Here is a 17,655-nt window from a genome sequence, read left to right on the forward strand (position 1 = left end):
CCTTATTTATCTCTTTTTTTTAATGAGCTCCCTGTGGTAATGCTTAGTTTTCCATATGCATTCAAAAAGTAAATGTTTAAAGTAATAAAGAAGCCAATCAGGGATAAGTATCACAAGCCAGCCTTATCTCTGATCGTGGATGGCTTGTGGAGAACTTACAAGCAGCAGCCAAATCCGAAACACTGAAAATGGGACCCCGAGGCCCTCTTCCTGCATCCTTCCTACCCAACGGTAAAGCCTCCATGTTCCAGAAGGCGGTTTGGTTTGGGCTCCAGACCGAGCAGCTGGGCTGCTGGTCGCAGGCAGGAGCCTCACGTGCCCCTGATTCGCCTGCAGGCTGGCAGCACTGCTGGGAGTCACAGCTAAAGTAATGCTTTCACTTGAATTCTTTCACTTGAAGACCCATCAGCTGCTGCCCCAGGTCACATATTCATAATACAGCTGAAAACACTATTCCAAACAAATCTGGCAGTATATTAAAATACATATTAAAAGTGGAGCATGAAAAAATTTTAAGCTTCAGTTAGCATATTTATTATTTTTAGCATATTTATTATTCTCAGGTAATTCTTTCTTTTGGACATACTGGCTTTCTGTCTTCAACTGTTCCATGGTTTCATAGCTAGCTTCTCCTGAGATACTCCCTGGTGCTCTTTCTTGACTTTACCCTTGTTTTGGGGGGGTGGGATGGGAGGGGGGCTGGGATGGGAGGGAGGGAGGGAGAAGCTGACCCCCAGTGCTACTGCTGCTGGAACGGAAGCACTTGTTCTCAGGGCCAGAAGAGGCCGGCTGTCCCTGCGCACCTCGCCAAACGTCAGGAAATACCCTCAAGACCGCCTCACAGGGCCTTCTTCCTGGAAGCCCACATTGCCTTCGGAGCCTGATCCGGAGAGAGGTTTATCCTGCAAATGTTGAGCTCCGTGGCAAAAGCTCTTGCTTTCTGATAGAAGAAGAGAGACATCTCTCGGTCAACAAGGAAATTGTGGTAAATTATGGCCAGTCTTGTATAAATCTTCAGTTGTGCCTTCTTGTTCCCCAAGTCCATGGCAGCAGCCAGGGCCAGATTATAGTACCCTGCAGCATCAAAAGGATCCTGAAAAATAGAAGCAATAGAGGGATCGTTATTGTTTCAAAAAATGGAAACAGGCTGGATGTTAAGTAGAAGCAATGGAAAATAACGAGGGCCACCGATGGAGTCATCAAGCCTTGTGACACCCGAGCCATGGCTTTGCCATTCCTGCTCCTGGATCTGCTCTGCTCGGTGGATCTTACCCAGCTCTGAAAACCTGATGCCAGTAAAAGACGGCGGTTGTGGCAGAAAAGACTTTCTGATTCTTTAGGGACTGTGTATCTTGTGATGTCCTTGCCCACTTACTCTTGCAGAGGGGACACGGCACCAACATATCCCCGACCCCAACCTCAACATTGCAAAGTGTTGCATTTTTTGGCTTTGACACCCATAGCCTCCCTCTCAATCTGCCGCTGAGGTTTGGCAATGGTGGTGAACCTCAGGTTGGTCCAATGTTTCAAGAAAGGCCAGAGTGGCTTTTGCTGCCATCCTGCCCTCTGCCAAGAAGGGGGCATATGGTGGGTGGTTTCTGCTCCTGCCTTCTCCCCAAGCCACCTCATTCATGACTGAGCCACCCACCTGATGCCTCTGGGTTTACCCCTCTTCTGCCTGCCAATTGTCACTCCAGCCATCCTAGCTCTTTGGGACTGTCTGCTTCCCAGGCAGGTGGCAGGAGAGGTGAGGCTTCATGAGCCTGCAAAGAACAGCTAAGAAGGCAGAAGGTGAAGGAGGGCTGTGTCTGTGTGTCTGTGTGTGTGAAAGAGAGAGCTGTGCAAGAACAAGCATCAGTGTAATGGGGTTGCACATTCCCTCATCTAATATTAGGAGCCTTTTCTTTCCACAAAAACATTTTGCACCTTTGAATTACTTGCAGGAGACTGTAGATGGAAAGCTGTGACTTGTTTACACCCCACCGCCCGCTCTCTTCCTGCCCCCATGCTGTCTCTAACAACACACAAGTTCTTCAAAAGAAGGGCCAACGCATGGGGGAAGAAAGAGGCAGTAGTCACTGGGGGAGGTATCATAGGAAAAAAATCACAGCCCAGGTCCTCTAAATCAGCCAGGTCAGTGGTTGTAGATGATGGGAGTTGTAGACCAACCTCTGGTGAGCTTCACATTGTTGATCTCTGCCTTTCTGGTAAGATGATCCAATTTATTTTGTGCAAACCACGACAAAAGCCACACATAACTTGGGTTATCTGAGACCAACCCAGCTTCTTCTTCTGTTCTATTCCTGGGTCTCCTTCCCTAAGTAAACATTCCAAATCCAGGCAAAGCAAAATGGATTTCCCGTCTTCAGGTTTTAATTCCACCTGATGGTCTTACCTTCAGATCGTAGAAGGTGATGTCTCCCAGGACAAGGTACACTTTGACATAGTAGAGGGCTTCCTCATCAAACTCGAGGGGGGACGGACACAGGGAGAGTGCTTTTAAGAAGAAGTGCTCTGCAAGTTCACAGTGCCCCAAGTGGTGGTGGATGACCGCCAGGCGGTGATAGGCCACTCGCTCACTTAACTGATCTCCTAGTGAAGGAAGTGCAGAAAAAGCAGCCATGAAAGATGGGAGGACGGCAGATGGTAGGTGCCTTTGGGGGAGCGTACCAAGGACGCGGTCCTGAGTCATCACATTTGCGAGTGAACAGCAGGCCACAAAACATGCCACTGGTGTCAGAATTATCAGGGATCAACTCAGCATTGTCCCATAAGCATAAGGGGATTGCTCTAGTAAACACATCTCTATTGCGCTTGTGGGATGTCACATAGGTCACCTGATTTCCACTTCCTCCTCCTCCTTGGGCTTGGGGATTAACAATATCCATTACCCTTCTGGCAAACCTGCAAGCAGGAGGTGCTGCATGCAGCTCCTCCCGCTACCATCTCACCTGCACACAGACTTTCTATTCCACATAGAAAGTGTCTACAAAGAACCAGTGGATTATTAAATGCTTTCTACTATGAATCTACCTGTATCCAGATCTACTGAATAAAAGTAAGCTATCTCTATTTTTCTTCATCTAACTGCAGTATGAAGACTGAATTTATTTCTGAACGTAACTAAGCTTAATGTGCAAGTTCCTTTTTTGGTTCACGCTTCTACTCTGCAAGATTGCTGTTAGCTGCTTGGAGTTCTTTTATTAACCTTTAAAAACTCCATCAACTGGGAGAACTTTAATCTCTTCTTAACACAGAATTTGGCTCTTTGCGTGAGCTCACATACCGTGCTGAGATAGTGCATTAAAATCCATTAAAATTCCTAGGGGGTGACCACCATGTTTTCTTCTACTCAGTATTTCTGAGTGACATGCAGCATAATTTTCCAGAGTAGTTTGGATTGGGATTTGCATGCTTGGCAGAATTCTAGCTGTCAAACAGTTTTATAGAAGCCTCAAGCAACTGTGGCCCTCCAGCTGTTGCTTCAAGTGTGATCCACCCCGGGACGTGCAGCGGGGCTGTTTAGGGTTGGGGTTTAGAAATGCCCTAGACAGGTTTACCTAAATTGACACTGAGAATTAACGACGTTTGGGCGTATCCCAGACACTCATCATACTTCTGTAAGGTTAAGAACAGCCCAACCAATTTGTTGAAGAGACGAAGTTCAGTGCTGCTGTTTTTGGCTTTCATAGCAAGCGGTAGAGCCTTGTCCTGAAACAAGAGCAAGAACAAGAACAAAAAAGGCCATCTTACAAAGTGTGACATCACAAAGATATCCCCCAGCTTTCTCTCTCCTGTTAAAGGGGTTCTGTGGGGATGGTGACGAGGGAATACACACCCTGTAAAAGGGTGCCGCTCTTTCCTTTTCCCAGTCTCCGTTGAAAAATATGTCTCCTGAAGCTTCCAGCATTTCCATTTCTAAATTAGGATCCTGGGTACCCAAAGCAGCATTGTGAGCAACCTGGGAGGAAAGACATATTCTGCCACACAGAGCAACACAAAAAGTAACATTTCAAACAGAAGCGTTACACAACTAAGAACTAATTTTAATCCACTCGCCTCTTTTCTCAGTGTTCCATGAATAGGCGTTACGGAATTAGAACTGCTGCTAGACAGATCGTCCTAGCATCACATGTTACATTTGTTGAGGTTTTCCTACTAACGATTAAGACTGCTATTGTATCTAATCATTTTGGCCGGGTGAAGAGGTTGTATTTAATTGTCTCCTCTCACGTGCTTCGTGCAAATTGCCTGGGGGGAGGAAACCTGCCCGGACTTGTTCTTACTTCCTCTTTTTTTTTCTCTCTGCCGGCATGTAGCAAGCCAAGCTAGGTAGCTCTCAATGAGAGCTAAGTCCTTTAAATATGTTTTGCTTTTGTTTTGTTTTTTGTAAATAAATTATTTTTATAGAAATGCCTGGTGTGTGACTTTTCTGATCTCTCCTGGGCTAAAGGCTTTCCCAGCATTCTGCCAACAGGTTATGGGCCCAGTAAACAGCCCAGTAAAACCCAGAGAGATCAGCTCCACACCTCATGCACAATTTAAAGGCAGGTAGCAAAGACCTGTGAAGATTTTCTTTGGAGCCACCTGGAGATTTTCCAGCAACTGCCGGTCTACAGGACAAAGAAGCCAGCTGAGGTGACTTGCAAAAGAAGGAAGAAGCCATGGCTACCTCCCAGCCCTCAGCGATGCCTCTGGAGCACCTATCAGAGACCAACTATTTGAATTGGGCCCTGGAGATGGAGATATATCTTCGCAGAGAGAATCTTTGGCTGCCAATTGGTGAGCAAACCCCCCAAAATCCCAGTGCTGAATGGCTGAGACAGGATGAGCGGGCTAGAGCCACCATTATCCTGGGAGTTGAGGACAATCAGCTAGTCCACGTGCGAGGCATGCAGTCTGCAAAGCAACTTTGGAACGCTTTGAGAGACTTATATGTAAAGGCAACAGCAGGGAGTAAAGTTACTCTGACGAAAAAACTGTACAGAGCCTACCTTGCAGAAGGAGATAGCCTTCCTGAGCACCTGCATTATATTCAGCAGCTGTTTGTTGAGTTGCAGGAGAGAGGAATGGAATTTACACCTCTCACAAAATCATATATCCTCCTGTCCTCACTGAATGAAACGTGGGACACGCTGATTTGTACCCTGGAGGCTATGCCTGAAGCAGACCTCACCCCATCGTATGTTACACAGCGCTTACTCGCTGAATGGGAGAAGAGAGAGGAAAGATTCCCCCCCATCTCTTCTGGAAAGCTTCAAGACCAGAAAATGAGGGAAAAGAAGGGAAAGGAACCTGAGGCCACAGCGCTAGCCAGCCAGCGATGCTTCACTTGTGGTTCAGCTGGACATTTGCAAAGAGACTGTGCCATGAGATCCAAGAGTAGAAAGACAGAGAAGAAGAACACAAGGGCAACACAGAAGAAGGCTCTTCAGACAACCCAAATTGCACAGGTTGCTGAGAAGGGTAATTCTGATGTATGGGTGTTAGATTCTGGGGTCAGTTGTCATTTATGTAATTGTAAAAGCTCTTTTGTGTCACTGTCTAAAACTGAAAGACAAAGTGTATCTTTGGCTGATGGGTCTGTGACCAAAATTATGGGACAAGGTGATTTGTATTTATCCTGCTTGGGAGAAACTGTAAAAGGTGTGTTGTATGTGCCAAATTTACAATCAAACCTTTTATCTGTGGCACAATTGGCTGCAACAGGGTATATCATAACATTTAAGAAAAATGGTTGTGAGATACGAAAAAATGGGAAATTGTGTGCTACTGGTATGTTAAAAGACTCCTTGTACATTGTGCAAAATGCAAGGAAGCCAAGCTGCAAGGCTGCAGTTGGCAACACTCCATATCATGACCAATGTGTACACCTGATGCACAGGAGATTTGGTCATGCTAATTTCAAGTATATAGCACAAATGCCACAGCTGTGTGCTGACCTAAAGATAAAACCCTGTGATAAATACTTAGACTGTGTAGTTTGCAAAGAATGCAAAACACTAAAAGCTCCTGTGAGTAAGCACAGTGACAGAGTTACAACTAGACCTTTGGAAATTGTACACTCTGACATTATTGGTCCTTTTGCTCCAAGTCTTGGACAAGCAAGGTATGCAATGACCATCATTGATGATTTCTCAAGATACACATTTATCTACATCTTAAAACATAAAGATGAGGCATTTGAGAAATTTAAAAGTTTTGTGACATGGGCAAATGGAAAATTCCCTAGACCTGTATCTGCACTCCAATGTGATAGAGGAGGAGAATACCTTTCTCACAAATTCAGAAGGTTCCTAGTGGAAAAGGGGATAGAACAAATTCTTTCTAACCCTTACACCCCTCAGCAAAATGGTGTTGCTGAAAGGGCAGAACCTTGCAAAATGCGATGGAATGCATGATTAAAGATTCACAATTATCTTTTAAGTACTGGGGAGAGGCCATATCTACTGCCACTTATGTACAAAACAGATTGTATAACTCTGTGATTCAGGATACTCCATTCCATTTGTTTTATGGTGTGAAACCAAAGGTAAACCATCTTAGAGTGTTTGGTAGCACTGCATGGGTTCACTTTCCAAAACAGCAGAGAAGGAAAGAAGGCCCCACAACAAAGAAAGCCATCTTTGTTGGCTATGAACAAAGCCAGAGGAGCTACAGGTTCATAATGGGAGAGAAATTAATAATTAGCAAAAGCGCTTCTTTTGCTGAACAAAACTGGGGGAGATTAAATTCTAGCTCTCCAGTTGAACTGACCACCACAAGAGAACAGCAAGGACTTGCTGGTGGTGATCTTTTGCCTGATGAGGACATTAAACCAGAAAAGCAAACTGAAGATCTGTCTGATGAGATAGATGCTTCTCAGGAAAGTGATAGGAGTCAAAATTTAAGCCCTGTATTACCTCGCAGATCTCAGAGGAGTAATAAAGGCGTTCCTCCATCACGTTTTCAGGCTGAAACAGTAAAGGCTTTTCACATATTCACAGAACCTGAGTCTTTAGGACAAGTGAATGCTTTACCACCTGAGATTGCACAAAATTGGCATTCTGCCATGCAACAGGAATTAGCATCCTTGAAAGAAAATAAAACATGGAAACTGGTAAATCTACCTCCCAATGAACACTGTCTGGGTTGTAGGTGGGTTTTCAAACTGAAAAGGGATGCTGATGGCAAAATCCAAAAATATAAAGCAAGGTTGGTTGCAAAAGGGTTCACTCAAAGGAAAGATTTAGACTTTGACAAGACTTTTGCACCAGTTACTAAAGGTGAATCAATTAGATTACTGTTAAAAGTTGCTGCACTCAAGGGAATGTCAGTTAACCACTATGATATTCAAACTGCATTTCTCTGTGGTGATTTAGACCACAGATTATACATGCAGCAACCCCCTGGCTATGAAAAAGGGGAGAATCTAGTCTGTGAATTGCAGAAGTCAATCTATGGGTTAAAACAAGCTGCTAGATCCTGGAACCAAAAATTAGATGAAAAACTGCAGAGTTTTGGTTTTGAAAAAGGAAAAGCAGATCCCTGTGTATATATGAAGAAGGACAAACAAGGCTGTATGTATCTGTGCATTTATGTTGATGATTTGCTGCTGTTCACATCAACAGAAAAACAAAGGCTTGATTTTGAAGCCTGCATAAAAAAGCCATTTCACATTAAAAAGCCTTGGAATTATAACAACCTAGGTTTGGAAAAACACAGGAAGAAGAATGGTAGCTTTCTGTTAAACCAAAGGGGAGATAATGGTAAAGTAATGTGAATGGAAAGACATATACAGTTGTCAGAGAAGATTGTTTTGCATCTTAATCTATAGTGTAAAAAGGGGAGTGTTGAGGTTTTCCTACTAACGATTAAGACTGCTATTGTATCTAATCATTTTGGCCGGGTGAAGAGGTTGTATTTAATTGTCTCCTCTCACGTGCTTCATGCAAATTGCCTGGGGGGAGGAAACCTGCCCGGACTTGTTCTTACTTCCTCTTTTTTTTTCTCTCTGCCGGCATGTAGCAAGCCAAGCTAGGTAGCTCTCAATGAGAGCTAAGTCCTTTAAATATGTTTTGCTTTTGTTTTGCTTTTTGTAAATAAATTATTTTTATAGAAATGCCTGGTGTGTGACTTTTCTGATCTCTCCTGGGCTAAAGGCTTTCCCAGCATTCTGCCAACAACATTTGCATAAGAACTGGGGTAACTTCCCCTTTGGTGATGTAGTAGATTTTCTAGAATCACCCAAGATAACAGCCCTGAGGACGGCTTTCCGCCCCATCCTCCAAGGCCTGGTGATGCCTTGAAGATGCTAAAGTCACCACGGGGGAGATGGTCTCGGGTACATCACCTACTAGAGTCTGTGCAGGGCCGGATCCAAAATAAGATCTCTACCTCTAATAGACTGGCACGAGAAACCCACACTTCTTTGCAGCTGCTTCATTTTTCAACTGAAAGGGATGAAATGTACAGGAGTGGTAGACACTTCTGATGATAGGAACACGGTCTACTCTAAATAAACTGGTGAAAGGGATATATAGCTAGAAAGTATGTTTCTATTTATCAGAAAAGTACTTATAATGCTGAGATATACTGTATACAAATAATTAGTTCCAAGGACAGTTGCCCCTCCTGAGAAAAGTATACTTAGTAAATTTCAGATGGCATCATGATACTGCCGGAGGATCCATCTTCTGCAGAGAACTTGTAAGCAGGGTTGTTTTAAAAACAGCCAGATTGGCATCTTTTGATCTCAAAATGCAGTTATTACAACAGCAACAAAATAGGTATTTACTAGACCACCTGCAGAGAATACTGTGCTGTATTTAACAAAAGTGATTATTTGTTGTGGGAATTTAATTGAAAAATCGGAACATTACCTCCTATGGTTAAGACTCATATTAACACTGGACTTCCAGGGCAGGTATGGCAAACTTAAGATGGCTCTGTGAAAGCGGAGCCGATGACTGTGGCAAAGACCAAGGAACTGGTGAGTAGACCAGTCCCTTGGAACCTCTCCGGATAAGGATAGGACAGGAGAGTGCTTGCACATGCTCCAGATGGCTGCTCCCCATGAGGTTATCATACGACAGCAGTTTTCTGTGGGTTTGAGCACCAGGAGATTACGAGATCAGCCATCTTGCTCACAACCGCAGTGGAGACTTTTAAAGGACACCAAGTTTGCAAACCCCACTTTCTAACCACTTCTGGAAATTGCTCCTTAATTACTTCTAAGCTATAGGAGACCTTCAAACCAACAAGTCTGAAAACGCAGGGTGAGTTGGCCTTCAGTTCTGAATGAAAGAAAATTTTAATCATAAGCTTAAGAATTTAAAAAAATTGAAATAAACAGCAAAAAACTAAACAAGAATTTGATTTTATAAAGTTATAAACAAACTAAGGATACAGTTAAAATTGGAATATTGAAACTTTTATGGTAAGATTATAAAGAACAAACGGCTTCTCATGGGAAATAGATTCTGTTCTAGTTTTTACAAGACATAACAAGGATAAGCAATTTCATGATTTCAAAGACTGGACAGTAGAGGGGACTAAAGATTTTAGGTAGAGGAAAAAAATACAAGCCCACAAAATGATGCAAAATGTTCTAACAGTGAAAATACTGAAGGAGACGTTTGCAGAATGGAGTCAGAAATTAGTGGCCACAATATCAGCAATGAAGAAATGATGTCTGCTTCTGTGGATAGACTATGTCCAAAAAGTGTTATTGAAGAAATGTCAGATGTAGAACAAATTTTATCTGACAAGATAGAGATGGTATCGAAAGTGCATTTACAACTGACAGGCCAAGTGAATGATTTAGAAAAGGATATTTCACTGGATCTACAAAAGAAACTGGCTGAGGTTTTAAAATTTAAAAGGGAAATACAAATGCAAACCAAGAGAGTGACCTGGATAATTTTTTCCTATTGGATTTACAAAAGAACTCTGTGTGATGGGAGAAAGAAGAAATGAAGAGAAATCAAATTCTGTGACAATATTTGAATGAACTAAAGATTAAGACTGTTAGAAATAAAAGGAAGGGATATAAAGTTGGCTTATTTAATCAAGGTTAAAATAAGATAGGTTGTTACATCTGTCAACCCTTTATGGGCTTTCTGCTGACACCAGGACTGAAAAGATGATGTTTTATGGACTTGTTTATAGATAAGAGATGGGATACGGGATGAAGAGATAAATGTTGGTAACCTTAGGGGGGTGAAGAGTCACTAAATTTCTTCATACTTATTGTGATGAAGGTTGGAAGTCACGTCTTTATATATTTCTTTTCTCTTTCTTTACTGTATTCTTACTTTTCTCTTTTTTCTTTAAGTTTAGTTTGCATTAAATTTTATTATTATGATCAGAATTATTAATCAAAATTATTAATCAAAATTATATATATATATAATTTTGATTAATATTTTTGATTATAATAAAATTTAATATAGTCAAGTTATCACTACATTTTTTTCTTAAATTCACAGGATGCCAGTATGATACCATATCATTTCTTTAAATCACAAGGTATTTTTGGCTACACTCCAAGGTTTAGAATTTATCAACGTATCCAAAATATATGGATACTTAATTCATAGGGAAAGAGAGTAGCCAAAATAAGTATTGGAGGATGTTGGACAACTAACTTGTTAAAGTGGATTAGCTGATATAATTTGACTAATCCTTTCTGAATAGGGGTGGGGGAAGAAAAAGGATTTTCCTGCAAACTGGTTAAATTTCCATGCACTTTATAAGATTATATATTTCCTGGAAGTTACCTTACATTTATTATACAGGTAGTCCTCATTTAGCAACCACAATTGGGACCAGCAACTTGGTCATTAAGCAAAGTGGTCGCTAAGTGAAACCAGGACTGTGATGATGATCTGACTTCAGCTTTCCTTTGCTTTACAGATCTGCAGAGGTCATAAATGTGAGGATTGGTGGCAAAGTTACTTTTTCATCATTGTCGTAACTGTGAATGGGGGCTCAATGAGTCAGTCGCTAAATGAGGACTACTTGTATAGCATGTTGAAAGATATTCTTCTCTTAATAAGCCACTGATTTGGTAACATTTGAGAAATGCTGAATCTGAAATGTGTATTTCTAGATTTGCTATCATATCTTTCTTTTTTGAGTTTAAGCAAGGGAGAAGCAGCCAGCTTCAGTGTCTCTGGGATCATTTCTCTTACCTGGATATAAACATCAACTAATTCATTCTCCCTCAGTGTATAATATATCTTTCCCGCCTGAAGCCACGCCTGAGCTTCCTTATCTTTGGCTTGAAGGTCGATGAATATCCCGAGGCTTCTCTTGAGATAGTCCAGGGCAGACCGGCACGCCCTGAAGGAGGAGAAGGAAAAGGAGGAGGAGGAGGAGGAGAAACGCTTCCCAGCTGACCCTGTACTGCTGTCCTCAAAACCTCTGAGGACCAACCAACGGATTGCTTTGATACACTGTGGATCCTCTAGTCCAGTGTTTCTCAACCTTCACAACTTTAAGACATCTGGACTTCAGCTCCCAGAATTCCCCAGCCAGCCATGCTGGCTAAAGAATTCTGGGAATTGAAGTCCACATGTCTTAAAGTTGCCAAGGTTGAGAAACGCTGCTCTAGTTCAACCTTCTGCCATGTGCAGGAAAGCCAGTGAAACCAAAACCATGCTCGAGAGGCTGTTCTGAAAAACTCGTAGAGATGGGGCATCCACAATCTCTGTAGACAGACTGTTAGGCAGATCTTACCCTCAGGAAGTTCAAGGAGCTATAGCACAATCTTAAATTTTAAGAAGATATTTTTATTCAGATGTGCAATTGGATATCTATCAATTGTGGAAACCATACTTCTAGTTAGAAACTGTTTTGGAGATTGTGATCAAACTAAATTGTTCCAGGAGATTGTGATCAATCTAGCAACCACTGAAGCCCCTCTCGATAGAAACGTTAGGAAATCTATAGTAACAGCATCAACACCAGCCCTGAGCTAGGGATCATCATGCAAAACTGCAGTCAACAAATCTGAGTTGGTGGAATTTTTTTCTGGCATGGTTCCTGCACCTCATAGGGATAAAAAATGGAGCACGCAGAGCTCTCAGGATGAGGGGATCTAGAAAGATTTCACCAGCTGAACTTCTGCTAGTCATGAAACTGGTAAAGTCAGAAGGAAGGTGGCAGGCCTAGTTCCTCCAAGGTTTTCCCTACAGTATCAGAAACCTGGTCTTCTAAGCTGTGCTTCCAGAAGGCTGTTTGGGGGAAACCCTTAACTTAAAAGATTGAAATGCCTCCCCCGCTTAGAGGGAATGTAGCAGCTGTGGGGAAGGGCTGAAGCACACCGCCCGTCCAGTCGTGCTCATTTCAGAAGAGGGTAAACTGGCTCATGATGATGGAAACTTAAATCCCAGACATTAAAAGAGTGCCTGTCCTTGGTCTAAAATAACCTTTTGTTGAGAGAAGAAAGCCTCTTCTGCATGCAGAAGGGTCCTTTTGTATCCAGCCTGCGAACAAAGTGGCCATGTAACAAAACCTCATTCATCTGAAAGAAAGCAGCTTGTGGATTTCCAGTTCTTACCTTTCCGTTCCTAAAGACAGATAGAGCTGGCTAATGGTTTCCAGCACCTGTCCTTCCGTGACCTTATCAGACATTTTCCTAACCAAGGTGAGCTGATACTCATTGTAGAGGACACACTGTGCTGGATCTGGGACAACTGTGCTGTAGAACTGACACAGATGCTGAACCGCCTGGAGTTGCCCTGGAAAAGAGGCGTGGTCAGTCCACTAGTGGAACAAAGCCCTTCAGAGGGGCAGCAACAGCAAGACATACTCAACCCACTCAGCTTTTCATCAGTGAGAAAGCAGCAGACTGGGCCCTCACGTTCAGCATTGCCTTCCATGCTGTGAATCGCTTGATCCACCTCAGCAATAATAATCAACAAATACTCTATATTAGGGCTGCTGTCCCCAAAGAGCATTTGGACTTCTAGGTTTCGCACCTGTTCTGGGCAGCTCATGAAAGCTCACCCTTTTTTAAAAGCAAATTTTAATTTTGCACATAAGAAGAAAGAAGGTATTAGATACCTGGAATGTATGTCGGAATTATCAGGGATAAATTCAGCATTGTCTCATAAGCATAAGAGGGTCTTTCTAGTAAACGCATCTCTATTGTGCTTGTGGGATGTCACATGGGTTACCTGGTTTCCACTTCCTCCTTCTTCTTGGGTTTGGGGATTAACCATCTCCATTTTTACCTTTTGGGCACAACTGCAAGCAGGAGGTGCTGCAGAATGCAGCCCTCATCCTTCCATTTCGCTTGCACGCAGACATTTCTATTCCACACAGAAATGTGTCTACAAAGAACCAGTGATGAATAAGTGCCCCAACTGGTGTTGGAGTCAGCATCTGTGGCCAAAGAGGAACTAGCATTCGAGCTCCACTCCAAAGATGAATTGCATCCTGCATCTGCTGCCAGTGAGGAATCAGCGTCAGCCATGCCCAGCAGCCTTTGCTTCCAGACATGAAACTCCACAATCTCCTCAGCAGCGTGGGCAAGCCTTGACATTCCAGCACCGCCAGTTGCCTTCAGTCCTGCGCACCGTGCTTCACATGCTCCATTGTATTCTGGGATTTCACACCATTTCGTGTTCAGGTTCTGCTTGTCAGCTTGGTCCATGGCTACCAGCTGAGTCCAGCCTAGTTGCAAGTTCCAAGCCTTGCTCCAAGTCTCCAGTCCAGAGAATCCAGTCTAGTCCGGGGATTCCAGTCGAGCCCAGTCTTGCTCCAGTTTCAAGCCCTGTCTTCGAGTCTTCAGTTCAGCGTACCCAGCTTAATCTAGAACCCCCAGTCGAGTCTAACCTTGCTCTGAGTTTGAGTCCTGCTCCAGGTCTTCAGCGCATCCCTGTCTGTTGTTTGTAGTCCTGGTCCCAGATCCAGTGAGTCAGAGATTCAGCGTCAGTGTCATCCAGTATTGTTCCAGTTTGAGAACTCTTGCCTCCAGGCTTTGTGTTCAGTTGGATCCAGTCGGCCCTGTTGGGCTTGCTTAACCCAGTCTCTCATATTAAAGACCTGCTTATTGTAAATAGTTATTTAATAAAGAATATTCTTGAGAACCTGTCTGGTTCTTAGTCTGAACAGGACAGATTGTCTCCGGCCACATTGGAGCAGCCAGCATGGACCACGCACAACTAGTACAGCAGGTCACCCTGCTGACTGCCCAAATAAATCAGATACAGAATCAGCAACTTCCTACTGCTGCAGTCACAGTTCCTTGTCACAGATGCCCTGTCGCTGCACCCGAAAAATTCAATGGAACATTGAAGGACTTTCCTGAGTTCATGGCCCAAGTCCAGCTATATTTAAGCCTTAGAGCAGAAGATTTTCCAGCAGACTGTCGCAAGGTCAGGTTTATTATTAGTCATTTGTTGGGATCTGTGGCCAAGTGGGCCACTCCCTTGCTCACTCAACCAGGCCCCTTGCTGGACAATTTTGATGGGTTCTGCCAGCAACTAAAACTGAATTAAGGCAGGGAAGGTGCCCAGTATCTGAGTATATCAATGATTTTCATATACTTGCTCAGGACCTTACTTGGAATGATGATGCGCTTCTAGACCAATTCCAACAAGGCCTGTTGGTGGAAATTTTGGATGCACTCATGCACAATGATTGCCCTTCTTCACTTTCTACTCTCATGCAGCTATGTCTAAAAATTGATGGATGCTTTCAACAGAGGAAGGCTTTTCAACGTGCTGGAGTGGGTCTTCCAATAGGTTCTTGCCCAGCTCAGCATACTGCCGCCAAAGAGCGTATGCAATTGGGGGGAGCTAGGTCTAAGCTGAACTATGGTGTTGGAGGAGGCTCTTGCGCATCCCTTGGACTGCAAAGATAACAAATAAAGTGTTGAAGCACATAAAACCAGTCATGTCACTAGAAGGAAACATAACAAAACTTAGACTTAGTTACTTCGGTCATGTCATGAGATCAACATCATTGGAGAACGACGTTATGCTTGGACTGGTCAGTGGCAAGAGACGATGTGGATGCCAAAGAACATGCTGGTTGGATGTAATCAAAGCAGACACAGGCCAAAATATAAAGCAACTGAAAGAAGCTGTACAAGATCGGAAATCATGGAGAGAGCTGGCTTATGGAATCGCCAAGGGTCGGATACAACTGAATGGATAATTCAGTTTGAGGTCTAAGCTGACTCCCTCCAAGAAGGATCGTAGACAGCATGAAGGTTTATGTTTATATTGTGGAGAGCCTGGTCATCTAGCCAGGAATTGCCCGGCCAAGCAGAAAACTCCGTCATCGGCAGGAAACAGACCCCGTCCAACTTAGAGGGGCAGTTAGGTTGGGTGAAATCTGTTTCCAAAAAAGCACAGCTGCCTCAACTCCCTATGTCCCGGCATCTTGTAGTCAAAGTGTCCTTGCACCTACCTCAGGCCACAGATATCCAAGCTCAGGCCATGATTGACTCAGGAACCACTATGAATTTCATGGACCTTGGATTTGCCAGACAATGGGGAATCCCCCAGAAACCTGTTCATCCTCCCCAGCTTGTAGAAACCATAGATGGATGTTTATTAAGTTCTGGCCCGGTCTACAATGCTACCACAGTTCTAGTTATGTGCATTGGAGGTCATTCTGAAGAGACTGAATTTCTTCTTGCTCCCATTGTCCAGTTCCCTATCATGTTGGGAATCGAATGGTTGAAGGCTCACGAACCCCACATCAATTGGACTAAACCAGCAATCTTGTTTCCAAGTCCTCAGTGTTGTTCACATCTCCATGGCACCCTGGTATCCAGTAGAATACAGCTTCATAATACCTTGATCCTGCTGCAGTTGCAAGACTTCGCAGATGTCTTTGATGAGAAAGAAAGGACCAGCTGCCGCACCATCGTCCATATGACTGCGCCATCGAATTGGTGGAAGGTGCTAAGCTTCCTACAGGAAGGATTTACTCCTTGTCTGAACCTGAACAGGCCGCTCTGCAAGAATTCCTAGATACAAACCTGAAGAAGGGGTTCATCTGGCTTTCCACCTCTTCCTTGGTGGCTCCAGTTCTCTTTGTCAAAAGAAATCTGGAGAACTGTGTCTTTGTTGCGACTACCGCCATTTAAATGAAATCACTGTCAAGAATCGATATCTTCTGCCCTTAATTTCGGAGTTACTAGAAGGGATTAAGGGGGCATGCGTATTTACCAAGTTAGATTTATGAGGAGTGTACAACCTCATTCAAATCAAGAAGGGTGATGAATAGAAAATGGCATTCCGCACCCAGTATGGACATTATGAGTATACAGTCATGCCATTCAGATTGTCGAATGCTCCTGGTGTATTCATGCACTTCATGAATGATGTATTTTGGGACCTGTTAGATCAGAATATAATAATCTATGTCGATGACATCTTGATCTTCTCCTCTTCCATGTCAGATCATTATCAGCATGTGCAAACAGTTTTGCAATGTCTTTGAGCCAACCATTTATATGCCAAATTGGGAAAATGTCAGTTCGCCAATGAAACCATAGACTTTCTAGGGCATCGAATATCCCATGCTGGGTTGGCAATGGAACCCAAAAAGGTTGAAGCCTTGCAATCTTGGCAGCCTCCCCAGAGAGCTAAGGATGTTAAGAGGCTGTTGCAGTTTGTGAATTATTATAGAACTTTTATACCTCAGTTGGCAAAGCTTACAACTCTGCTTTCGAACCTGCTTCAAAAAAAATCTCGGTTTCATTGGGGTGAGGTTGAGGAGCAAGCCTTTCAGGGTCTCAAGGCTGCCTTCCTGACTCAGCCCATCCTTAGGCATGCTGATCCAAATAGACCCTTCTTTGTAAAAACGGATGCTTCCGAGGTGGCAATGAGGTCCATTATCTTGCAAAAGGACATGGAGACCAGCGTCTTGTGCCCCTGTGCATACTATTCAAGGAAATTGTCGGAGGCAAAGGGGGCTTATACTATTTGGGAAAAAGAATTACTTGCCATTACGGTGGCTTTTGAAGTGTGCTGAATCACCTAGAAGAAGCACGTCATGTAATCGAAGTAAGGATGGATCATTAGAATTTGGAGCATCTGAAGACGGCATGAAATCTGAATCAACGCCAAATTCATTGGTCATTGTTCTTGTCATGTTTTAACTTCAAGGTCACGTATATTCCTTGTGGACAGAACCAGAGAGCCAATGCCCTGAGTGGGGGTCTCTTCCCTTACTGCCTCGCCTGAGTTACTGAGTAATTCCAGTAGAAAAATTCACTGCAACTCAAGACAGTGGGGATTTACTCCTGCAACTACAGGAACAGCAAAAGGGACCCCTTTGTGAAAAAGAATTGCCCAAACTTCCAGCTGAGCAAGCAGCATTATGGAAGTGGAACAATGAAGTACTATGCTTCCAAGGTTGATATTATGTTCCCCTTGGGGAACTTCAGGAAGGAATACTTCATTGGTGCTATGATAACCTTGTCGCAGATCACTTTGGATTTTTCAAGTCTTTGAACCTTTTGTCATGTGAATTTTGGTGACCTCGCATGTTGCATGAAATGAAACAGTATGTCCTTTCTTGTCCGGAATGTTGGAGGGCAAAGAATCAGATGGGTAAACCCTCCGGACTTCTCATTGTCGCTCCCAACGCCAGAGAAACCTTGGGAAGCAATATCAATGGATTTATAACTGATCTACCCAGATCTCA

General features: G+C 43.4%; 1 protein-coding gene across 1 annotated transcript in view; it reads right to left on the reverse strand.

Annotated features, from left to right (window-relative positions):
- Window positions 1–821: 821 nt before the first annotated feature.
- SH3TC1 (SH3 domain and tetratricopeptide repeats 1) overlaps window positions 822–17,655 on the reverse strand; it is a 43,506-nt gene continuing 26,672 nt past the window's right edge. The window contains exons 11-16 of the mRNA XM_063310444.1: window positions 12,545–12,725; window positions 11,175–11,325; window positions 3,839–3,961; window positions 3,561–3,711; window positions 2,396–2,592; window positions 822–1,093 (exon numbers count right to left, since the gene is read on the reverse strand). Coding sequence (XP_063166514.1) covers window positions 839–1,093; window positions 2,396–2,592; window positions 3,561–3,711; window positions 3,839–3,961; window positions 11,175–11,325; window positions 12,545–12,725 — 1,058 coding nt within the window. The 3' untranslated portion in view covers window positions 822–838. The remainder of the gene's footprint in view (window positions 1,094–2,395; window positions 2,593–3,560; window positions 3,712–3,838; window positions 3,962–11,174; window positions 11,326–12,544; window positions 12,726–17,655) is intronic.

This window comes from Candoia aspera, chromosome 8 (assembly GCF_035149785.1).
Source record: "Candoia aspera isolate rCanAsp1 chromosome 8, rCanAsp1.hap2, whole genome shotgun sequence".
Classification (NCBI taxonomy): domain Eukaryota; kingdom Metazoa; phylum Chordata; class Lepidosauria; order Squamata; family Boidae; genus Candoia; species Candoia aspera.